Source organism: Stegodyphus dumicola, chromosome 7, assembly GCF_044657685.1.
Source record: "Stegodyphus dumicola isolate Sdum_Otavi_A_Nest chromosome 7, ASM4465768v1".
NCBI lineage: Eukaryota > Metazoa > Arthropoda > Arachnida > Araneae > Eresidae > Stegodyphus > Stegodyphus dumicola.
Window position 1 is genome coordinate 147,812,713 of NC_140774.1, and position 26,773 is coordinate 147,839,485.

The 26,773-nt window shown below is 32.7% G+C and overlaps 1 protein-coding gene across 4 annotated transcripts in view; it reads left to right on the forward strand.

The window, feature by feature from the left end:
- Positions 1-587: 587 nt before the first annotated feature.
- LOC118185858 (techylectin-5A-like) overlaps positions 588-26,773 on the forward strand; it is a 60,933-nt gene continuing 34,747 nt past the window's right edge. Inside the window, exons 1-2 of one of the 4 annotated variants that reach the window (XM_085820897.1) lie at positions 588-785; positions 4,850-5,034. In XM_085820897.1, the coding sequence (XP_085677023.1) occupies positions 4,851-5,034 (184 nt within the window). In that variant the 5' untranslated portion in view covers positions 588-785; position 4,850. Of the gene's footprint in view, positions 786-4,849; positions 5,035-9,259; positions 9,417-26,773 lie in introns of those variants that run through there. The other 3 variants (XM_085820896.1, XM_085820898.1, XM_085820899.1) reach the window with 3 other exon arrangements.

The window sequence follows — 26,773 nt, forward strand, 5'->3', positions numbered from 1 at the left end:
ATTTAATTCGCAATAATAAATGAAGGCCTTATTTTTGTTGTTGCGAAGCTAAATTTCTCTAGATTGGCAACAAATCCACTATTCTGCTGTTTCAAATGTAAACAAGCAATGGCCGCTATCAAAAACATTATTAGGCTTAGCGGCACTTAAACAACTTTAAAATTGTTGATAATTCTAAAAATATTGCATACAGATTTACTATAGGCATAAAAACCTTAACCGGAAGATAAGAACAACATAATTCAATCATTTTTAAAGCAAAAAATTTACAATTTACAAACATATGAGAGTAAAGAAACTGAGATCACTGAGCCGGGTAACAGAGTGGATATATATATAAATATATTTATATACGTTTGGTGCGGCCGATTGCAACTAAAATACGAGGTGCACATCTACATGTTATAGCAGTCCTATATACAAAATTTCAACGTTTTACTTCGTACAAGGAAGTAAAAAGGAAGTAATTCTTATTCCAACATTGACTACTTCTGAACAAAGTAATGCGTACGTATAACAAGTAACAACAAATGCAGAAATAATTATATAATTTTATCCTCAGTATCAGAGAACGAGACCGGATGAGGCAGCTGCAACAACAAATGGCTCTTAAAACGTTTGCAGAAAAAGCGGTTATTCCATTCTCTGAAATCAGTTGCGAATATGTCCTCTGACTTCAGTTTGACGCTTAAGCGTGAAAACAAAAAAAAAAAATCTATCTCATTAATGAAAATTCGGTAGCATTTTCTATCAGCTTATTTGCAAACATTGTGCCTTGGCTATAGGTAAGGTATACTTTAATTCTACATTCTGTATTTTCTCTTTCTTTATTACTGAAGTGAGTTGTTAGATGAAAGATACTGGAACACTCATCGAAGAGGATTCTATAAAAAGAGACCTACAGTTTCCTGAAAGAATTTTTTAAAAATTTGTTTACTTAAAGCTCTAGGAATATTATATAAGCTTCAGTAATTTTATGTTCTAAATGGCCTGAGACAATATGATGTAGAAGCTGTAGACTTGAAAGCATGTAAAATGTTTTACGTATCCTTTAAGTACTATAAGAGGATTTATAAACCTCTTCAGAAGGTCTTCAGAAGTCTTCAGAAGTGAATCTCATGTCTTCAGAAGTGAAGACATGAGATTCCTAGTCCATTTGCCTTGCAGAAATTAGGCCCTAACTTTTTTAATGATTTTTCAGAACGGATAATTCTAAAATTTTGAAAATCTAAGGTAGCAGACACGACCCATAGTTTTTAAAAAGGATTATGCATTGGCAGGTTATCCAAAACAGCGTCTTTCCTCCAAACTGTCAGCCTAAAAAACAGACTCCTGATAGTCTTTCTAATGTTCCAGAGTATTAAAATAAATGGAGAAAGCACAGAAATGCAGACTGAAAAAAGCAAAGACTGTAAAACCATTAAAATTTTATCGGAACACATACAATTTAGACGGAGTAATTTTAGAACACTTAGCGAAAAAAAAAAAAAAAAAAAAAAAAAAGAAAGAAAGGAATTATGATAAAAAAAGAAACTAGCATGAAAGTCACAGTTAGGCACTTGAAAGCTTAGGCAAACTGATGTTTATACAGATATATAAAATGAATTTGAATTTAATGCCATTGATCTGGGCAGAGTTTGTCGCTTTTTTTCTGAAAGAATATCACAATGTTTTTATTTTCAAAGATTAAAGCAGGATGTGTGTATTATTACCATTTAATTACCATTTTTCATAGACATCATCCTGCTCTAAACATCCTTTTAGAGCAGGATGATGTCTATGAATTGTTCAGTTAAATACCCCAGAAGAATTCTTTCTTTCTTTAGTTAACAATGTTCTTATTATCGTCTAAAATTATTATGACTAATCAAACGCAGCATATAATTTGATTCAAAAAATTCGAAACTCGCAATATATTAGTAATAAATTAAATAGCTTGATTTAAAAAAATTGAAACTGTATTTTTTCTGATAAAATATGCTTTCAGATTAAAGGGTAAACCAAACAAATTTCCATTTGATATATTTGATTTCATTCATTAATTCTTAACACTTTTATTCAGCACTAAATTAAATTAATAATTAGAAAGTACTTAAAAAACGAAAAAAAATATCTGTACAAATTTTACAGACATGAACTTCTTCGTTCTTATACAGTGACGTATTAACATGGTATATAGTTCACTTGAAAATAAACAAGAATTTTCGTATATAAATCACATTTTAAATAATAATTTAGCCGTTCAGAAAAATTTACTTCACAGATTAATCGGAAGAGATTATTTTTAATTTCTTTACAAATTTAAGTTCTTAACTGAAATCAATCGAAATAGAAGGTCGAATAAATTTTTTTTTATAGTAGTAGAATGATTAAATTGTGTTATAACAAATACATTTACCAGAATATTCTTCATCATATTAACTAGTAGGTGTTCCTCAGCTGTACCACAATGACACATTTTTTTGATGGAGCAAACTGACATGTCCAGTCCTGCATTTTTTATGTTACATTTTATTTGAATATTTTAGTGATAATATTTTAGACAAATTCAAGCGACAACCAAATTTGTTATTGTTACATGTAAGATTTCTATTTATTACTATTGTATATTTTTTTCGTAATGCAGAGAACTGCGAACTTTAATACTGAATGTCTCATAGAAATTTAGCCGTGGATAGTATTAAGAAGTAGTAGAATACATTATTTAAAGCTTAGTTCATAATGGCCCTATGTGATATTAGTTTTAAGGAGTTTTACGACCCTTAAAAAATGATTTTTTGAAAAAATTGTATGTTACAGTTTCAATATTTTCTTAAAAAACAGCGTAAAAATACCACATATAGTTTGGAAGTATCATGTATAATTAAAAATAAAAGAATCCCAGCAATGGTTAAAGCATAAACAGACATTTAAAAACGCATAAGGCATTCATGTGTTTATTCTTAGCCTCATTCAATTTACAAAAATGCGCTGTGTTTCAATAATTTCATTCATGAAAAACATTTAAGCTACAGCACAGAAAACAAAAAATATGAATGAATTACTATAAAATCGCAGCAGTGATAATTTTTGCAAAAGCATAACTCTAAACGCTTTATCTAGAAAAAATGCTGTTTCATGGTTCGCGCAAAATATTTCAAAACCTTTCCAAGATACCTTCGTAAAATTTATATCATAATATTATCACATTACTTAAAATAAGGTGAACTTAAATTGTGGAGGTTTACTGGTAGTTTATACTTTTATATACTTCGTCAAAAGAAAAAATATAAAACACATGAATTGCTTAATATATTTTGATATTTTTAGTTTAATTCTATTATCAAAAAATAAAAAAGCATAAAGAAATGAAAGAAATATTTTGTACTTTTTTTTTTTTTTTTTTTTTTTTTTTTGGTAAATGTGCACTTACTCAAGTATAGCTTAACAAGATAACAAAAATCGTTATTTAAGTTTTAACACAACCTCGTTAGTGCAGTTTGGCTATTTTTTACAACTGAAGAGATAAATGCAATGGATGCAAGTCAGCGATCTTTGTGAATTTGTTTAAATACATTCCCAAACTGTCGATATTTATCGTATGTCGTCAAGCATTATCAGAAGAAAAGTACTTTTAAAATTTTAAAGTACACATTTAAATGATTAAATAAAGATTATATGGTACATTAAAAATAAACACAATTTTCGCGAAACCCTTCTTTAATTTTCAGCGCTGTTCTTCTTCTCATGTACACAGAGATCTGTTCCCATTTTATAAACATCAGCTAATTGCAGAAACTTGGCATTTCGTCCTGCCTATCTACTAAATGCATCTCATCATTATTTGTTTACAACGTTAGCGGTTTTGCAACAAAATGTTGCATATCTGCAGAACTTTCATCGCAGTTTCTTCCCCTGCTGGCAAATTTGAAAAGGAATATTTTAAAATTGAGTTGAAGGCAAAAAATATCTCGCTTTGTCTATAAAACTGTTTGTCTTGTCTGTTAGACTTTTGTTAGTCTGTTGTCGCCTTGTCTGTTAGAACATGGAAATACAACAAAAAGAATATCTGCGAAAATAGCAACGTTGCTTCGCTGAAGTACTGTTATGCGCATGGTTGCCAGAGTTTAGCACTTTCTAAAAATTCTACTAAGATTGTAGAGACATTAGGTTAATTGGAAGCAAGAGAGATTGAAAAATGAGCAATCGCCTTCCCCGGATTCGAACCACAGACCTCTAGAATAAGCGCCCAGCGTGCAGACCACCACACCACGTAGGCATCAAAGGAAGGCGGGAGAAATATATTATAAGATGATTGTGGTAATAGGTAAATACCAAAACATCTTACAATTTAACGTTTGTTTCAATATTTTTTTTCGCATTTATTTGACATCAGTTAGAAATATTTAAGTTAATAAAGAGAAAAATATTGCATACTTTTAGAAAGAATCAATAAAATTATGGAAGATCGGAAAAATGGAAAAATCAATCTTTTCATTCATTCAAGGGTCATATGACTTCCTTACGAAGCAAATACGTGAGTATTTAAATATAGTCATTATAACACTGAAAGCCTTTTCGAGCTTTTGTGAAGAGGATGATAACTTTATCTCTGGATGGCTTTACCTAAATCATATAGATTTTTGCTTTTCATGTTGAAAAAATAAAATTTTTTCTGCATTTGGCACATTATTTTGTGATAAGGAGTTGCATTAAATCTTGCAAAGAATGTTTAATCTTTTTTAAGTATCCCTTTCAAATTTCGTTGTTTATTACAAATGAAAAAATACGAAACATTTTCTGACAAGTACTCAACTTTTACAAATGTTTCAAATGGAAGTACTTCCTTTATTATTATATTTTTTTACAGAATGCTGTACACAATTTTACCAGGCCTTTCATTATGCATGAGTTTGCTCCACAGCAATAACAGTGGACCTGCGGTCAACTATGGGCTTAATGCGAATAGCGGAGTAGGCAGACTTCATTATTCAAAATACCTTGATGCAGCTATGCTCCTTATCAGAGCTGCAAAGCAAGCTAAAACGCAAACAGGTAAATAACAATAATTGTCTTCTTTACTTTAAGAATTAGTTATCAAGTCTGAGGATGTCCACTGGTCAAATAATTTGTTAAGCAGAAACATATTACATTATTTTTCAAACTTCTAATTGACATAAAAGAGGAAGGGGGGCTTTTGGATGTAATTTCATTTTTCGAAAATTGCTAATTACACCCAAGCTTTCTAACTGATTGAAAAACAGGTTTCATTCAAAAGGAAAGTAGTTTAGATTGTTAATTCTTTGTTTCCTTAAGAATCTGATTTCATATTTTCATCTCATTTTTTTAGCTAAATACACTGCTATAAAATTAAAGTAACTAGGAAAGAAGGTCTAATGGTGCTCTAAGTTTTAACTCAGTTTTCTTATTATATATACGTAAGATAAAAAATATGAAAGTAAACTTCTAAATTTAATTAGCTATAATATCTTTTTATTTTTTATTGACTTCATATCTCTAACTTCAAAATAGCTCTTTAAGTCTAAACTGCATCATTCAAATTAATCATACGATCTTACGTAATGCTTAATGCAGATCAATCAAATAATTATAAACCAGAATTTATTTTTAACTCGAAACTGAAACTTTTTGACTCCCTCCCTTCTTCCTCTGAAGTACTTCGACACTCTTCGCTTACGCTTTCATCCTGTTAAGACGCTGCTGCAATTATTTATGTTCGCTTCTATCGCTATAATATCAAAATTGTTCTGAAAATAGGCACGATTGGAGTGCCAAGAGAATTGTCGCCACAAATGTGAATTTAAATAAAAAAGGACTTTAATCCGGCTCGAGTCGTTTCTCTTTAATATGGATCACGTTTCTTCGCTACGCAACTATTACGCCACCACCAATTTCCAAAACATTTCATATATGTATATACACAGGATATTTTTTCAAACTGATACTACACAGAGCCATCTGTAGGTCGAGCTATCAGCTGGAATGCCCCCAAATTTGGCAGTGGGACTAATTACAACACGGGAAAAAAAAGGTATCGTGAAAAAAATAGTTCCAAAAGTTGCTGCTAGGGGAAATGTTGCACTTTTTAAGTCTACACAGCTAAGAACTAGACAAATCAATAACAAAGAAGAAATTTCAGTGCAATACCGCTTTAATGCAGCAAATTAACTCTCCAAAAAGTTACAGAGATTATATTTCAGAGCACCATAGCATTGCATTCCATAAAAGCGCTTCCTCGGAGAGGATACAATATATGATTCAAGAAAAGGGTGGTAATAGTTATATATTGCATCCCGTACACAACATTCTCGATGGCCAAACGTAACATGTCACCAGGAGTGCTAAGCGCAACCTGAGAAATGTTGTCCTTTAAGGTCACCGATGTCGGGATTCCAGCAAATTAGACTTTTAAGCAAATTAGACCAGCAAATTAGTGGATTTCGAATAACATCACATAAAAAAGCCACATGGAATTAGATCCGAGGAGCGAGGCGGCCATGCAAGTGGGAAAAGCGACTTATGACCCTATCTTCTGTAATAAGGCTCGTTTCCACTACTGCGTACGAACGCGTTGCGTCAATTGAAGACACGCCTACGGCATCCGTACAAGCGTTTCCACTGCTGCGTATGCGTAAAATATTTTCATTTCCGCCGCTAGGTGTCACTGTAATATTTTGGCGCAAGCAGTTCGCAAGTTACGACGCTGAACATCTGAATTTTTCCCGCTTAAGCGAGTATTGTTTGTTTTGGATTTGATATGGAATTTTAGATAAGTAAGGTTATAATGCATATTATGAACATCACGAATTCCATAGAAGCTGAACTAAATTTAAAAAAAAAATTTTGTGTTTCTAGAAGCCTTAAATATTATGAAATAATATATATATTATTAAAACTAAAATGTACTGTTAGTGAAAAAGTAAACAAATAAATAACATAAAATAAAAAAGTTAAAGGGATTAAAAAATAGTTGGTACTTTAAAAGTACAGAGCAACTGTAAGGAAAGGTTCACAATATTTAAGCAAAATTTGCTATGCTTGTATACCGCTGACTTCAGGGTCATAGCTGGATAATTTATTAGAAATCTCGTTTGTTTTAAAATGCACTATGGGCATTTTATACATAATCCATAAAATATTATTTTTAATTTAAACATTTTTAATTCATATCTCTTTTTATACAAGAAGTTATAAAAATAAGATTTTTCTCTTTATATATACACACATTAGGTAAAGAAAATGGAAATATTTAATTAATTAATTCCTGCACTTCTGCAGGAGAGGACTGAATTTAAAAGCAATTATTATAGTAATTTTTTGTTAAAAAAATGTTTAGGGCATTAATACTGTCTCATGTTAATTGGAATGAAAGTTTAGAGTCGTAAACATCCCAAAGTCTGAGCACATGTATATACATTCACATAAAAGTGAAATGAAAAAATATATATATATATCTGCAGGGTTTCAAAATAAATTAAATTTAAATAATTCTCTTGCGCCATTGCTGCAAGGAATGAAATTTGAATTTAACAAACATTTTCTATTCGTAAAAATTAAAAGTTAATTAAATTTAAATGAAATTTAATGCAAACAAATAAAGGATTAATTATTGCTGCGAACTAATATACAATATCATTTAAATTCTGAGAGCATATGTAAATCAAGTGCAAGTATCAAAATCCATGAATAAATATATAATTCCAAAAATTTATTTATCCTATTATTCAGTTATGCATTTTTATAAGTTTTTTAGGATTAAATCTATCCTATTATTCATTTATGCATTTTTATAATTTTTTTAGGATTAATAAGCTATCCTATTATTCACTTACGCATTTTTATAATTTTTTTAGGATTAATAATCTATCCTATTATTCACTTATGCATTTTTATAATTTTTTTAGGATTAATAATCTATCCCATTATTCACTTATGCATTTTTATAAATTTTTTAAGGATTAATAAATTTTTGGAATTATATATTTATTCATGGATTTTGATACTTGCACAGCAATAATTAATCATTTCTTTGTTTGCATTAAATTTCATTTAAATTTAATTAACTTTAAATTTGCTTTTTACGAATAGAGAATGTTTGTTAAATTCAAATATATATGTATAGGATATGCTTTAAATTAGTATTATATAATTTTCAAACTTTTTTGCGGGAAAAATTTAAATAAATAAGAGCATTAATAAAACAATATATTTAATGCTTATAATAATAGAAATAAATTATAAAACACGAATATAGATCAAATTGGAATAAAAAGGTAAGAAAGTTGCAGACATGGTGCAAAAAGCGTATGGGATTCGAACTCACGACTCCAAAAAGTGGACATCGTTACCATCAGCTTTACCACTAAGCTAGGATTACACGTAAGTTGTATGCATATTTTGGGTTATATAGATCATCAAGTAAATCAATTCTTAAAACTTAAGTTTTTTGGTCCTATTTCACTTTGCTATTGTCTGAAAAATTCACCAGAGTTTGTTCTTCAGCTTCTAGTACATTTTTTGGAAAAATCATTATCTTTTAAAGTGGCGTTCCGATTGAAGTTAAACGGGCTGCTAAAAATATATTTCATGTGCTTACAAATATATGTTATCCAAAAAGATATATTTATAAAGGGAAATACAAATTTAACATACTCTTCAATGAACTGGAGTATTTAAAAGGCTATCAAATTTAATTTATAATTAACGTTTTTAGTTTTTACCTGTTTCAAAAGAAAAAAATAGCAAATCTTTTAATCATATCTAATTTGCTATAGCAGTTTGATATAGTCAGACATTCATTTTCATTAAAGCTAAATGAGTATGCAGAACTAAAAAATGATTATCAGAACAAATTTTGCTATTTCATGGACTTAAAATGATAATTTTTGCCGCTGATTTTCTTGAATGAACAAGTACTGTAGTTGCAGTTATCTTGTTTTTCTTATCATTTTAAACTAAATTCAGCTGATTGCTGTCATTTTCAGCACGCAGATTTCTCGCTATAATGTTAATTCATAAATAAGTATTTTTTAGCAAAACATTCTTTCCCTATTAGCGAGCGTTCATCGCTACTTCTGCCGCCATTAATTTTTAGTCACTGCACCTGATTGCTCCTTTTTCACCACGTGACCCCAACGCAACGGCAGACATACGGATAGAAGTTGAACATTGTTGAACTCCATCCGTATGTCATCCGTCACCGCACACCGACCGGATTGCAGATGTCAATCAAAGTGAATTCGCTCGCTGATTGGAGAAACGCATACGCACCGCAACGCATACGCAGTAGTGGAAACGGGCCTTAAAGCGACGACGCGACAGCCTCTGTACCAATAGACCAGTGTACGGTGATCCTCCATCCTGCATAAAAGTTGCCTGATGCCTCTGCTGCTGCTATGAAATGACAAACCTAGTCAGTGAGTGCATTTCTGTTCCGTTTAGTTAAAATATAAAGGTTATAATGACCTTCTTCTGCAGCCATCTGTTCTTTTCAAGACCGAGACGAAGTAGCGAGACCTACTTCGTCTTTCAGTACGGTTTATAGTCTATGATCTCAAAACACACTATAAGACTCTACAGTTTTTTTACATTTTTTGAGAAAAACTGAGAGTCCAACAATGAAAAACCTTCTTTGTAAGTTGTATCGTCATCAATGTATATTTTTATAGTATAATATCATCAATGTATATTTTTATATTATAATACCATCAATGTATATTTTTATAGTATAATATCATTAATGTATATTTTTATAGTATTTATTTTATTATTCGAGACATAAGCCTCCAATAATCGATTCAAAAATAGTGTTGGTTACATTTCACATGTTAGGTACTTGTTAAAATGCAGAGCAATGGGTTGGACAGAAATAGGTTCATCAGAAGCTGAAACAGCCAAAGAGTTATATTACAATGGTAATATCGTTCAAATAAGCATCAGAATCGATTTTAAAAGGGAAGATTCATTAATATGGTGAGGAAAAATATTTTTTAAGGATAGTGTTCTAGTTACTGTACTTAAGGAGAAAAAATAAAATAGTTCCTTAATTATTAATCAACAAGAAAGTAGAATCTTAATATGGTAAAAAATATGTTACGATTGTAAAGTTATACAAGAACTTTATTTAACTGTTTCGAACTGGAGCCCACCAGCGGCCGAACGGTAAAGTCACTGAACACTGCTAGTTTGGCTCGAATCCCGGTGCACGGGCTGGGTGCATGGGCATTGCTGGGTGCATGCATTTTTCATGATTTTCAATATGTGTAACGTATACGAGCAAGTTTCTAATAGAAGTCCTCCACGAAATCATCTCTCGTTATAGGCAGATAGCCCTCGAGTGCTTTGCCATAATTAAATAAACCAAACCATACCTGTCTCGATCACTATGAGCAGCAAGATTGAATTCTGGATAGCTCATTGACTGGGGCACGCAGCAGTGAAACTTTATTGCATATACCCATAGATAATCTGACATTTGTCAGATTATAATCTAGGAGAGTAAGAAATCAGTCAGTCGCTAAGCTGTTTAGAAATGGATAGTTAGAGAGGTGTGAAGTGCTATGTTTTAGAAGACATCATTTTGGGCAGCGAAACTTACTTTCACCTGTTCATTTACAGAATTCTAACCATTGAGAAATATCGAAATAAAATTCTTTATCAGCAAACCTCGACTTAATATTGTTCAACTGGCAACGTACTGTTTTAACGGATTGGACAGTAGATGCCAAGTTTTGAAAATTTCAAAAGAAGATTACCACATATTGCAGCATTACCACATACTGCTTCAGCTTTACTCTGAACTTTTGAGAAAATGGAGTAATAATACTAATATAATTAGTATCAATGCTCATTCAAAGTGTTGGCTCACAAATGCCTTATGAGGCTGTTGGAAGCCATGGGTGCACAGAAATCTTCAGCGTCGCTGGCAGTGTAAGAAGACTATGAAACGGTATTAATCTAGCCCATTAACGGTTTCACCCGGATTTTCTCGTTCTTTTATGCAGGTCTCTTAACGGTTCGTTACGGATTATTGTTAGTTTAAATGTACCCTCGAAAACGGACAGTCCCGTGTTTTTGTATTATCGAAAAAACACGCCAAAAAGGACTAGCCCGTATTTTTGTATGTCTTCCAACCCCCAATGCCTAAGGGGACAAGGGTCCATGCAATCCTGACGACAATGGGTAATGGCTGTCATTAGCGTGGGGAGAAATCTCCTTGATGTTTTGGGATAAAGGCCTTACACTGACTCTAAAGAAACAAATTTATTACCAGTTACAAAGTGGATGCATATATAAAGGGATTTAAGAATTTCCGTTTTAGAGCAGTTATTGAATAAAAAATAGAATTTTTTACAAAATGAACGTTTACCTATAAGAGCATTAATGAATTAAAACGAGAAAAATAAAAGTAATAAATGCAAACATAAAAATCTGAGAATGCAAATCTTTCAGATTTTACATTACGCCCAAAGGGCGTTTTTTTAACGGTTTGTGGGTTACCTTTATTTTTAAATATCATGTTCTTCGCACTTAAACCATAAAACTTCGGTTAAACAGCAATACCGCAAAATAAATTTTAAATGAGCATATCTTTAGAATTTCCAATGCACAGTCTCGCCCGTTGAAGATAATTTTTTATATTATTATTTTCATACAGTGTTGCATTTGCTCGCTTTAAAATCGTTGAGTTTTTTAATAAAAAATTCATTGAAGTTTTAAGAAATAGGAAACATATAATAAAGCAAATTCCAAATCTCGGCTTCGAGATGCCCATATTCGGGTGGAAATGTACGTTATTCAAAATTGGATGGGTCTAGGTACCGTTGTTTAATCACAATGCGAGAAACATACATGTATTTATGCAGATTATTCATTATTTAATTTCAAGGCAGATAGCCCTCGAGTGCTTTGCCGTAATCTAATAAACCAAAACCATTATTTAATTTCTTTAAATATAATACAGGGCTGTAATATGTGGTAGCAACAGTTTGAAAAGTGAACTGACATAGGTTTCAACGGAAAATGAAAAAATGAAGTTAATAGACCTTTTCGGCTAACGCCCTTTGTTTTAAAAATAATGTATCGTGTAATTTAATGGGAATACGAGATTAAATAATTCTCTTTAAAAAATTCTTTTACAAATTTATATCACGAATAATAAAAACGTGAGGGTGTCTTGATAAATTTATAAATATTATACATCTGACAATGCGATTCAATTATTTGATTTCGTAATTTAAGAACCTATGATTCTTCTTATAAAACTGTACAGGAATTTAGCAAAGAAGCTATTAAGTAATCTCTTATTATCATTAATCTATGCGATAAATTATTATTATTATTATTACTTTTGGTTCAGTCTTTTACTTCCAAGTATCCTTTTACCTCAAATAATCGAAAAGATATATAAATTTAAAACAAAATTTGCCCCAAAATCAGAAATTAAGTTACGAATTTCCTGCAAATTTTATTTCAAAAGCTATTTTACGCTCTGTAAAATGATGCAAACTTAAAAATTTTGAGATTTTTAGTTTATTCTTAAATGGAAATATGCGCAAAAAATTTCTTCGACATTAAATTTTAAAAACTCTAAATCGAATTATTATCATCCGTAAACGGTGTGTGTACAAAATTTGAATTCAATAGTTTATCGATAAGTAGTTCAAAAATCGACGACGAGCTTTTGATTAAACACCGTGAATGAACTGAATACAATTTTTGGAACAGCTCTATTTTTAAGCACTTTGGAAAGATCGGTAAGTGGTTGATATAGCATAACTGTTATTTTTATAACATTCTTTGCATTATGAAACGTGTAAGTGACATTCATAAGCGATTCCCGACAGTTCTGTTCATTTGTCAAAGTGGTTGCTTTTGAAAATATTGTGAAGCTCACTCGATGTGCTCCAATATCTATGATACTCATTAAAGATATTTAATTATGTTTTATTTCTATACAGAAATACTGGTAAATTTAAGAGGTCAAATATTTAATTATTTGAGTTATATAACTACTTATACTGTCTCAAGAAATTTTGAGTCATTTTGTAAAAATAATCTTTTCTTTAAAATTCCTTTTCCCCCCTACCCCCTATGCTTCATGACTTTATTACTATTCTGATGAATGGAAGGTTTGTAGAGACATTACATTTTTTTTTCACAGCAAAAGACATGAAAAATGAGCAATGCCTTACCCGGGACGCGAACCACGGACTTCTCGAATGCGCGCCGAGCGTACTGAGACCACGAAGGCATGCTAAAAGGGCGGGAGAAAATACCGTATATACTCCCCCTTTTAAAGGGCGACTGGGGATTAGGGGACCGAATCGCCAAATCCTTGCGGCGGAGAATCATCATCCACCACCTTTTTTGGTTTGGGTGCCACTATAGAAACATTAGGTTATTTCGAAGCAGGACATGTAAAATGGGAGCAATGCCTTCGCCGGGACTCGAACCACCAACCTCTCGAATACACGCCGTGCGTGCTGACCATTACACCACGAAGGTATGCTAAGAAGGCGGGAGAAAATACCTTATAGGTTATGAAAACCAAAAGTTGAGTAGGTAGTCACAAATCTAACTAATAAATGTTCTACAAATACAACTTTTAATATTTTAGCAGAATTTTTTGGAAACGTATTTATATAGATTGTTGTAGAAATCGACACAGTTTGATGCCAATTTAGAGGAGGGGTTATTTATGAGCGTATTAAAAATGCTTTTCCCACTCAAAATGTTAACTACTTTAAAATAATAATTCATAATCGCACTGAATCTGATGTTTACAATTATTTCGCCTGAGATTTCATTAAAAAGAAAGAATTACAATTGTGTTTAATGCAGAAAATTTAATGGAATTGGCATCTGCGCAAGAGGACGGAAACTATCAGGGAGGACATTCTAAGGAAAACTAGATTTCCTTCACATTGAACGTAGAAAACTTTCACCGAACAAGCGTGTTAACCAGGATTTGAACTTATGTAGGATTACCAGTACTCAGCGGTTTTAGCGCTTGGCCACTGGGGCCCGCAGACCGATTAAAAATCTTGTTTAGAAACCTTTTATCTTGATTTAGTGTGACAGGTGCCGTAGTTTAAAGGATAGGATTACTTGAATACAGCAAAACAGACGAGGACTATCTGCTTTTAAGGAAAGAGATGCCTTCGTAGAGGACTTTTTAACGAGAAAAGTCTCATATTCATGTTATACATAGGAAAAAACATGGAAAAATACCATTCAGCTATCGTATTCGTTCGTCAGGGTGTAAATCTAAGTCGAACTACCAGTATTTACCGGCTACTAATATGGCCGTAGTTTAATAGGGGAAATAACTGTTGGATTGTAAGGCATCTAAATTAAGAAATAAAAAAAAATTTCACTTCTGAGGTAATCTTTTAAGTTTTTTATTATAATTATGAAAGAGTTCAACTCATTTGTTAATTTTCAGATCGTTAAAATTAGTGTGGCTTTAATGAATGATTATTTAGACCTGTTACAGGAAACAAATACATCAAAAGTTTCCTTTAAAATATCAGGAATTATTGAAAAATCTTCTGTAATTTATAAACGAGAAAACGTATTTAACCAGATTTTACATGTTTGAAAAAATAATGAATTTTGATCTCCCCTAGTAGAGACATTTGTAATTATATTTCTAGTTCCAAATTCAGAGTGAGAAATCTAGGTGCCTGAAGCCAGAGAACACTATCGATTCTTCTTGGCTTCTATTTTCAACGACGAAATAGATCAAGTGCATGGAATTTTTATGATTTTTCTCAACATGTAAACTAAATGCGTGTGTTTCTTAGAAAGCTCGTCGGAAGTAGAATATCTCTATCTTGGTAGATAGATATCGTGTGCTTTAGTAAATTTAGCAAATCTAAACACAGGGCCGACAGTACTATGTTTGAGGCCTTTCTCTAACATAGTCGAATAGTGTATCGAATAGTCGAACAGTGAAATCACCCTACATCGCCCTCTTTTACTTACTTTTATACTTTTATCTCAATATTATATATTGCATCCACAAAAATTTCTTTAAATTAATATTATTTGGATTCGAAAACCATTTTATACTTAAATACATCTTTCCAGATGTTTGTCTTTTACTCACTGAGAGTCAATGCTTCTTGAAGATGTCAATTCATGAATGAAAAATTATTTCTTGCTTTTCTGGTTTCCCCTAACCGTTTCCACAAAGGCCAAACCTTTGGGCAAAAACAGCCCTCCTATGATGTTAATTCCTTAGTAAAAGTGAAAGCACTGAACGGGGTAAAGTAGAAGAAATCTTAACTTTCCTTTTCACTCAAAATTCAAGCATTCCCAAAATCTACTATAAAAGATATACTCCCTAAGGTATAAAATTTTTGTGTAATGAAATTATAAAATGCAATATATATATATATATGCATTCTAATATATACATATGCTAAAATATGAATGCATATATATATTATTGATTATATATATATCAATTAAACCATTAGACACACTCACACACATACATAATCAGATATATTACAGATATAGAATCACGTAGTATCAGTAGGTGAAAGAAGAAAATAAATCCTACTGGTGAAAGATTGCTGAAGAAATTCAAAGCATAATGAAAGTTTCTTTTATCTTGGAGTCAAAGAACTTTTTTATCGCTTTAGTTTTTGGGAGACTATTAGATTAAAATGTAGTAAATAAATAAGTATATGGAAGAAAAATAAATCTTTAAAGGAAGAAAAAGGAAAAATAGAACCAAACAATCAAATCATTTTCAGCATTAAAACCAATTTTAAATGCGACAGTATATTTTTCTGCCGATACGAAAACTTAAGAAAATAGACAGAAATCTGCATTGTTTCACCTATCAATATACGACAAATGGGAAAACGATACAAGAAAAAGTAAATTTGAAAAATTTGCGAAAGCGGAATAATTTCGAATGTTGCACAAACAGAAAGATACCATGCAGAGACATTGGATTTTTTTCGAAGCAAGAAATGCGAAAATTCAGCAGTGTCCTCATTGTGCTTCTAATAAGGAGGTCTTCCAAATTCTAGCTGGAAGGACTTCCATTTATAACAAGATAGTGAGAATGGCGTAATTCCTTATTATTTGTTTTCATTTAGAGGGCGAGAGAAAAGAAGCACGAGGCACTGTCGGAATAATTCATGTGTTAACGAATTATCGTCTGACATGTTTTCGTTGGGGTGCCATTGAAGAGACATAGCGTTTTTACGAGAAAAAAAAAAAAAAAAAAAAAAAAAAAAAAACACGAAAAATCCGTTATCCTATCAGCGGAATACGAACCACAGGCATTCCGACTGACAGTCCGATCTACTGTCACTTACACCCCGAGTTCAAATTCTAGCTGGAAGAAGATCCATTGAGCAATTTCCAGCTCAAAGAAGAATGAGATAATTTCTCATAATCAATACGGATATATAACTGATGATTCTAAAATTTTATTATCATTAAGACTGGAAAAAATACACCATTTAATTCATTTTCATACATTTTAAAAGAAGTTAAATTTTTCAGAGAGTTACTGTAAAATATTTATTAGAATGTCAAATTTAAGCATTTCAATTATTTATATAATAAAGGATAAATTTTATATTTATATAATAAAGAAAAATCGTTGATAATATCACTCTGATTTTAGTAGAGATATTTTAAGAAATAAATAAGTGAAAGCTGGAGGAAGAAAAACTATTTCAAGTTATATGTTTATCTTAAAAGTAACGAGAGAAAAACATTGTGAAAAGAAAAGGCACGCATATCGAAATTGTTCCCTGTACTGCTGACAAATTGTTATATGGCATGCATACTATAATGTTCATGAATAATTTATTGCTACTAGATTAATACAGGCATAGCATATTTCTAGGGAATGATTTGCTGTAATTTCCAATTTGATTTTTACATACTTTTATATTTAAGACACTAATTACATCACACTGAAGATTACTCAATGCAATAATTCCATTGCAGTTTTATAGAAAATTATAAAATTTTCAGTTTCAATAAACAAATATATAATATTTCGATGACTCAGCAGGTAACATAATTTATTATACTAATTCAGAAGTCAAACAACAAAAATCAATTTTGTTGTTTGACTTCTGAATTAGTATTTATTCGGCGTGTTATTGTGTCTTAATAATTTATTATCTTTCAAGTTTTTTTTCGAAAACACCTCAGCAGTTATAGAATCAGCCGCAGACTGACTTTAACAAGCGCAGTATCTGAGTGTTCACATTTCTGTTTTAACTGCAATAAGAACAAGTATAAGTGGCTATGTGGATAAAAGAGATGATCATAAGTATTTTGACCTGGTTTTGGTTTCTGGTCAATACGTTGGCTGTAGGGAAGATTTCGTGATTTTTTCCATGTGAACTAGTTTTTTTTTATAAATTCCTCTAAGTCTTTCGTTAAGTACATACAAAGTTGCTACATTAAACATTAGTAAGTGTTTACATAGGTAAACATTTTAAAAGCGACTAGCGTAAAGAAAGATTATTTAAATTCTCTATACTATTAAAATCTGTGCGCGTCTGTTTGTTTGTTTGTAACCTCATCTTCTCCGGAACGGCTGGGTGTAGAGCTTAGCGGAGCATACCGTTGGATTCAGGACGTCCGTGGCTCGCCATTTTGGCCATTCGCATCTTCGTGCGACTTTAATTAGCAAAGATGGTAATTAGCCCGAAAAATGCACAAAAAATTGGTATCTCCGGAACTTACCGGCCGATTTCTTTGAAATTTTGAATTTTAAACCTGCGAGATGATGAAACGACAGATGGAATTGATTCCACACTGATTTGCGAATTAGGAGCCTAATTAACAGGGTAATTAAAAACTCCCTAATACCCCTTTTTCTTTCCTTCCCCTTTTTCTTTGTGGACAGGCTGGGATTCCAAGGCCACGGGTTTTGAGGGGTTGCAGCTGTATCCGTTTTCCAGTTGGAATCGTCAAGGCCATTAGCGGGGGGACGAAATTAACGTAGTGGACAATTTTTATTCATTGTGCTAATTAATATTCTAATTTCCCAATCTCTCTAGAACAAAGATCATCCTTCATTTGACTATCTATGAGTTGTAAATTTCTAAATTTAGAGCCGATCGCATTATTTGTTCCCAAGATATTAATTTTTCTTAATTAGAGAAATTGAGCCCAAAAGTTCCCAAAAAATCGGTAAATCTGGAACTTACCGGCCGATTTCCTTGAAATTTTGAATTTTAAACCCGCGAGGGAATAAAACGACTGATGGCCTTGATTCCACACTGATTTGTGAATTAGGAGCCTAATTAACGGGGTAATTAAAAACGCCCTAATACTCCTTTTTCTTTCCTTTCCAGATCTTTGTGGACAGGTTGGGAATGAAGGCGACGGGTTTTGAGGGGGGGAGTTGGTTTCCGTTGGGTCGTGGGAATCGTCAAGGCCATTCGCCAGGGATGAAATTAACGTAGTGGAGCATTTTTATTCATTATGCTAATTACTCTTCTAATTTGCCAATCTCTCTGGAATAAAGAGCAAACCTCTTTTCAAAATTTGGCAATTATAAGATTGTAAATTGCAAGCCGATCGGACTCTCGGTTGCTGAGATACGTGTTTTTTGTGCATTTTTCTTAATTAGAGAAATTCAGCCGGAAAAATGCACAAAAACACGTAACTCTTCAAAGAATTAATCGATTTCGTTCAAATTTTGAATTTTGCACTTCTCGGATGCTCAAATAAAGTTTAGTGTTCGTTGTAAACTGTTTTGCTAATTAGGAGCCTAATTAGAAGATTCATTAAAAAAGCGCTACTACCTTATCTCCCCTTCCTACTCTTGGTTGACGGCCTTCGATTCGAAAGCGACGGGTGTCGGAGAAGGGGAGGTGGTTTCCGCACGACTTTTGGAATCGTCAAGGCCATTCGCCAGGGATGAAATTAAAGTAGTGGAGGATTTTTATTCATTATGGCTAATTAATCTTCTAATTTGCCAATCTGTCTGGAACAAAGACCAAACCTCTTTTCAAAATTTGGCAATTATAAGATTGTAAATTGCGAGCCGATCGGACTGTCGGTTGCCGAGATACGTATTTTTTGTGCATTTTTCGAACAATTCGTGATTTTTGGATGTGAATAAGAAAAGCAACTTTGAGTAATACAAATTAATATGTCTAATAGCTTAAATCAGCGTGCTCATTTCTGTTACTGAGCTACGTAATCAGTCACTGCTTTTGTTATTATATATAAGTGCATTAATATAATGTCTCTGTTCGCATAAAGCTAATATTAAATTAAATTTTAATTAAGAAATTTTAATTGCAAAAAATAATAATTAAACTATTTATTTAAATTCTGATTAAATTTTTTTTCGTTCAAGGTTTTAAATTGAATTTCTGTTGCTCGGATATGGTATAGGGAAAGTTTTCTTATTATAAATAATTATGATTGATTAATTACATTAATATACATATTGATGCACCTTTGTGTGTGATTATGTTAAAGTTTATCAAAAGGAATTTTAATAACGAATCTACTGTTTGAATATAATACCCGAAAATTTTTGCGATTACACTTGGCAAAAAGCCTGAGCTGTAAAATCGCTGAACACTGGTATTTCAGTCCAATTTTCGAATTTCGGCGAACGGGCTGGCTCCATAAGTGCTTTCGTAATCTTCCGTATGTGTAACGTGTATGCAGTATATTGTGGATGCATACGTAAATAAAGCGGGCGCAGCCCGCGCAAACTGCTAAACACTGGTAGTTCGGTCCAGCTTTCGAATAAAGGCGATCGGGCTGGCTGCATGGGTGTTTTTGTGATTTATCATGTATGCAGTATTTTCTGGACGTATACGCGAATAATGGGTGTTTTCGTGATTTTACACATGTGTATCCTGTATGCAGAATCTTCTGGAAGCCTACGTGAATAAAGCGGGCGCAGCCCGAGCAAAAGCGCTGAACTCTGGTAGTTCGGTCTAACTTTCGAATACCCGTGAAAGGGCTGGCTGCATGGGTGTTTTGTGATTTTAGGCATGTGTATTGTGTATGCAGTATCTAATAGACGGATACGTAAATAAAGCGGGCGCAGCCCTCTCAAATCCGCTGAACACTGGTAGTTCGGTCCATGTTTCGAATCCGAGAGAGCGGGCTGGCTGCATGGGTGTTTTCGTGATTTTCCGCGTGTGTATCGTGCATGCAGTGTCTTCTGGATGCATATGTGAATAAAGCGGGCGCAGCCAGCACAAAACCGATGAACACTGGTAGTTCGGTCCAACTTTCGATCCCGGCGAACGGGCTGGCTCCATGGGTGTTTTCTTGCTTTTACGCATGTGTATCGTTTATGCAGTATCTTCTCCATACATAGGTGAACAAAGCGGACGCAGACTGCTCAAAATTGCTGAACACTGGTAGTTCAGTTCAACTTTCGAATAACGGCGAAATTACAATGGAAACTCATGAACATTGAACAATGAAAAGCGGGCTTCAGCCCGCTCAGCTGGCGGGCCTGCCCGCTAGTATGTTTTTAAAATGCAAATTCAGAACACTGAAAACCAAACATTAAACATTATAAGACTAATTTAATAATCTTTGGTTTGGTTTACTTGAAAACTTTACTTAAAAAACGTTGAAATTTACAATGCTTACAACAAACTATTATTCTGCCATATTCATCGAATGCGTTAATCAAAATCTAAAATTATTTAACGTAAAATGTAATTATCCGAAAATTATGTAAAATGAGAATTTTTTCGCACTATATCTGTAGCTTACAATGGCTAGAAAAAAAGATAGCTCTAGATAATGAGTATTTCTACAATGAAAAAACTCTATTGACTAGAAATAGTCTTTGGAGACCTTAGTGTCAGTTAGCCTGCGGAGGTCAGGTTCCCTTCCAAGTCGTTTTCTTTTCCCGGTGTGCGGAAAAATGTCACCCGGAAAAAAGGGAAAAGGAAAGAATGTCCCCGGAAAATAAGGAACGGAAAAAATGTCACTCGGAAAATAAGGAACGGAAAAAAAGGAGCTCTAAAATCTCGCCAAATAATGTCGCCGATTGGAGATGGGGAAACCTGCCAAACGGGCAGGGTTATAGCGGGCTCTCTTAAGGGAGGTTTTAAGGGTAAGACGTTGAGCTGGCTGCAGCTGAGCAAGGTCATTTCGACAGCAGGTTTTTCCAACTTGCCTGCGGAAAAATCGTATGTTCTCCCCCGTGATTTGCTTCACCCGTTTCCTTAAAGAAACCGACCCACCTCACCCGGAAGGAAAGAATTCACGGGGAGCAAATGTTTCTCCTCTGTTAAATAATGATTGCCGGTCTTTAAACTAAATTTCATCCATCCCTAACTGGAAGCTAACTGCTCACATTAAAGTGTTGATAAATGACGAATTGTTAGTAAAGACGGCACACGAAAGCTGCTAAACAGAACTATTGGCATAGTATAGTCTATTATTTTTTATTACGGTTTAACGAATCTAGCAATAATATTATATTATGCATTCCGTTATTATTTAATCTATCCGTAATATGAAATATAATTTTCTAAACACTAATGGTTTTTCATCAGTTAATTTATAAAACGACAGATATTTTATAGTGTCATTTTTTTTTTTTTTTCCACTTTAACGGTTTATCATTAAGTCCAAAGAGACTTTGATCCTGGAGGACTATTCTTTTCGTTTTGCGTTGAATCACTATAAACGGCGAATCACTTTTCAAACTGTTGCCACCAAATGTTAGAGTCCTGCATTATACTCGAAGAAATTAAATAATGCAAAATCTGCATAAATATATGCATATTTCTCGCATTGTGATAAAACAACGGTACATAGTCTCAAAACGACATTTTGCGTGGTTTCACTTTCTGCGTTGATTCACTTTTCAAACTGTTGCTAAAAATATTATTGCCATGCATTATATTTAAAGAAACTAAATAATGAAGATTCTGCATGAATGCATGAATGTTTCTCGCATTTTCAAAAAACAACAGTACCTAGAGCCATCCAATTTTGAATAACGTAGTACTCCAACCAAACATGAGCACTTGAAATTCCGAATTTGGAATTTGTTTTATTAGCTATTCCCAATTTTGCAAAACTTTAACGAATTTTTTAATTAACAAACTCATCGAGCGTGCAACGGGAACACTGTACGAAAAAAGAAATGTATCTCCAGCGCCCGAAACTGTGTATTGGAAATTCTTAAATTTTGCGATTTTTAAATATTTTGTGATATTGCTGTGGAATTGAATTTTATGGTAAAGTGCGAAGAACATTGTATTTAATAAATAAAGATACCACACAAAACGTTAAAAAAAATCCTTTTGGACGCAATATGAAATATGAAAGCTTTCAGATTTTCCTTTAAATAATGAAAAATCTGCATAAATGTATGTATATTTCTCGCATTGGGATAAAACAACGGTACATAGAGGCATCGAATTTTGAATGACGTAATCCTCCTACGAATATGGGCATGTGGAAGACCAAATTTGAAATTTGGAATTTCATTTATTATCGACTTTATATTTTGCAAAACTTTAACGAATTTTTGAGTAACAATCTCAGCGATTTAAAAGGGAGCAATGGCAACACTCTACGGGTGGGAAAAACCTTTTTGTCTCCAGCGCGCGGAATTGTGTATCGGAAATTCTAAAGATATGCTGCGGCATTGCTATTGAATTGAATTTTATGGTTTAAGTGCAAAGAACATGATATTTAATAAATAAAGGTAACACACAAAACATTAAAAAAACGCCCTTTGGACGTAATTGAAAATCTGAAAACTCAGATATTTTTTTTTTTCCCCAGTGGCGTGGTAAAATGAATCATTAAAACCGAAGCTGAGCTTCTTAATTACATTTTGCAGCTTTAGAATGATACCGCTAATTTGATTATCCAGAACTCGAAGTATTGAATAAATTTGAGTTAAATAAAATTCAAAATTAATGCGAAAGAATTTGTTTTAGCAAATTTCGTGAGATAGATTATGTTCTGCTGTTCTCTAATTTTTAATTAGGACCGTAAAAGAAATGTTTCTTGACGAAGAGGTGAAAACTGTTGAAAACAGTCAATTTCCTATTTATGAGAAAACTTTATTATGACTTTGGAGATTAAAAAGTACGTATAAACATTATAATTCTCATTTTTCATGTTTAAATAATTAGTAAGAAATATGGATTCTAATGCAGCAATTGTAGTGTAATTTTAAATGAAATATTTATAACATTGTTATTCAATGAAGCAACAATCGTATAATTAAAAAAATGAATGCAAAATTCTATTCTTATTGTTTTGAGCTATAAGTTCTATGTTTCAAGAGCTTTCAAGTCTGAATTAATTACTTTTCAGACTTAAAATTGCAGTATAACTTTTGTATTTAAAATTTTGTTAGCAGTTTCTTAGCAGTTCTAAAACAAATATCATGCAGAATTTTAGCAGTATTAGAAAAGGACTCAAAAAGAGCTGACAAGGAAACTTCCTATCTTTTGGCTTTTTTAATTGTTGAAGTGTATGGAGTCAAAATTAAAGCTACTAACAACCAGTTTTAAAGGTTGTTATTAAACGTCTGTAATTTAATAAGTCTGTCTAATTAAAACGTCTGCAATTTAATAAGCATCATGTTTATGAGGAAATGACAATTCAGATAATAAGTATTATCGTTTTTTAGTCATTCCTAGTATCATCAGGACCGGTGCCAGAGCATATGCAATCTGTGCGGCCGCACCGGGCGGCAGAATTGAGAGAACGCAAAATTTTTAGAACTTTGGAAAGAGCTGGGCAGCAGAATTTTGAAGTTGTAAAGCAGGCACCGTGCGGCAAAACGTCTAGCGCCGGCCTTGAGCATCATTCCAAGTCTTAGTAAATCAGCTTAGAATAATTAGAACTGATTCAGAAGTCAAACAACAAAAATCAGCGTTATATTTACAAAATTTTTCACAGGACTAGTTTCGATGGTTTTACCGAACCACCATCCTCAGCTGCAAAACCGAAAATGGTAAGAAATATTGCGGTTTTGCAGCTGAGGATGGTGGTTCGGTAAAACCATCGAAGCTAGTCCTGTGAAAAATTTTGTAAATATAACGCTGATTTTTGTTGTTTGACTTCTGAATTAGTATTTATTCGGCGTGTTATTGTGTCTTAGTTAGAACTGATTTATAGGAATTTAGCAAAACTGCGCTGCAGTAACATATCATTGATAAAAGTATATCCCAGGAGAAAATATTCTTCTTATTATACTATACTGTTCCCTTAAAAAGAATGTAATATTTAGCAATCATACTTAGTATTGCCGATTTTTCAAGAAACACAAAATTCACAAGGTTTTGCAAGCGAGTACACCATTCAATACTTTACAAATGAGTCGCACTTGATCAAACAAACCATAGGCTTATACACAACCGTCCAGGAGTAATTTAGTCAAGTATTTTTTTAAATGTTAATATGCAAAATATAGAATTAATACTAAATATGCATAAATTTTAGACTTGAGCCTTCTTGACGTGCTTTCGTGGTGTAGTGGTCTGCACGCTGGGCGCATATTCCAGAGATCCGCGGTTCGATTCCCGGAGAGGGGGTTGCTAATTTTTCAAGTCTCCTGCTTCCATAAAACATCGAATGTCTCTGCAATCTAAGTGAAGAAATATTCGACATAACAGACATTTAACTTTTTCTTATAATATAAATTTTGCGAGGGAACAGTTTTACATTCAGCTGAAAATAAGTTTATGTATTCTGCAGTAAAAATTTACATTCATTCAATTAATTATTTATGTGTACTGAAAATTGTTTTTTCATTTTATGTAAAATTTATCTGGCGAAATTGAATTTAGAAATTTTCTGCCTTGGCTATAATTTTCTTCCTTCTGCAAAGATTGGTATATACGTAAACGAGACTTTTGTCGAATGCCGTAACAGCATTGCCGTATCCTTTTGTGTTAATATATTCAAAAATTTTAAATGCTATCACGTAAATTACAGCATTATATGTTACATGAAGGGGATTAAATTGAATCCAAATTCAAAATATTTACATGTCTTTTCACTCATATTTCTAACAATTTTATTTTCATAGGGAAAGTTACCAAACACTGATGATATAATAAAATTGACAGTAATTTGTGTTCTATATTCTTAAGCAGAATACATAATGCAGCTCATCAGCGCTCCAGCGGTCGCCAGGGCCGTAGCTAGAAGGGGGCAAAGAGGGGCATCTGTCCCTGGGCGCAGAATCCACGGGGCGCCAAACTGATATTACGACATTGTAGAATTAAATGTTTTCCATCCTTGGCAAGCAGTAAGGGGCACGATATCTTCAGTTGTTCCTGGGCGCTGAAAACCCTAGCTACGACTCTGGCGGTCGCTTAACACTGATAGTTCGAGAGGGGCTCAAATCCCAGCAAACAAGCTGGTTGCAAGATAATTTAGTTATTTCTTCATGTGTAAGGTAAATACAATCAAGTTTCCCTTTCTCATACTTCGTTAAGTCCTCCACGAAGGCATCCCTTCTCTTAGACATACAGTTCCCGTGCTTTGCCATGATTCAAATAGCCACCAAAGAAGAAATGAGGAGAAAATGCAGTAGATACTAGCTATTCAAGGGATAGAACAATTATTAATAGATGTAGAAGAGCATTTTTGAAATCATTTCTTGAGTACCAATTCCGGGGAGTTCTAAATCACCGAGAGTTCTTAAATGTTAAATAACTTCAGTGCCTTAACTGGATTGATGGAGTTGAATTTTTTGAATTTTAAAATTTGCAGTTTGCTAGAAAAGACGAATTTTCTGCTCAAGTGCTTGCAACAATATTGAAAATTCAAAATTTGCGAATCTATCGGCGACGTGCGTCATTAATTACATCAAATGCTTCTAATAATTCTTCTAATAACTATTTTAGAGTTTAACATAAAAACTCTAAAATTGCAGGGACTGTAAATAATCTAAAGATATTTAGAAACACAACAAGATTTGACAGTTGAGGAAAATTGAAAAATACACTATTTATCATAAAAGATGAACTGAAAATAATTATAATGTAAGAAAAATGTTCTCCTTTCTTTTTGTTTATTTTCACAATTTAAAAAAAAATTATATAAATCTAAAATTTGATTACTTAGGGAAACTGCTATAAATTGAGCATAAAACAAATCAGTGCGAGAATGGTTTTGCATACGAACTGCGACTGCAACACATTTCAACCGGTCTTAACCAGCTTCAGATGTTAAAAAGTTCCAGAATTAAGATCTTCTTATTGTAAATGCACAAAGTTTAAATCTTGGCATAAAATTAAATAACTTGGGCATTTAAAGCCCGAATATTGGAAAATATCATAATTAAGAATTTTTAAATTTTTGCAATAGCATACGTACAAAATAATGATCAACAATTGATTCAAGGCTTTCATACGAATACAATAATCCGAATGGAATGTAAAAGATTATTACTATTCTAATTTATATTGAAAGTTGTTACACGACCTTGAAAAATCAATGTTATAATTTATAAGGCAGACATGTAAATGAAATTATTAAATGCCACAAAATGCAAATATAATGAGACTTTTCTAATGCGACTACTAACGGCCGCTTCAAGCGATTTTTAGGCCACTTATATAGATGGTTGCATTAGAGAGGCAAATGTATAAAAGCCTGTTTATTTATGTTGTAGGAAACACTTTTAGAGTTCGCCGTCATGAGATTCTCTGTACTTATATGTAAAACAGTTACAAATAATACGTCTTACTAAAACGATCTGACATATTTAGGCTTCTAAAATGATGTCAAAAATTTCAAAAAGGAA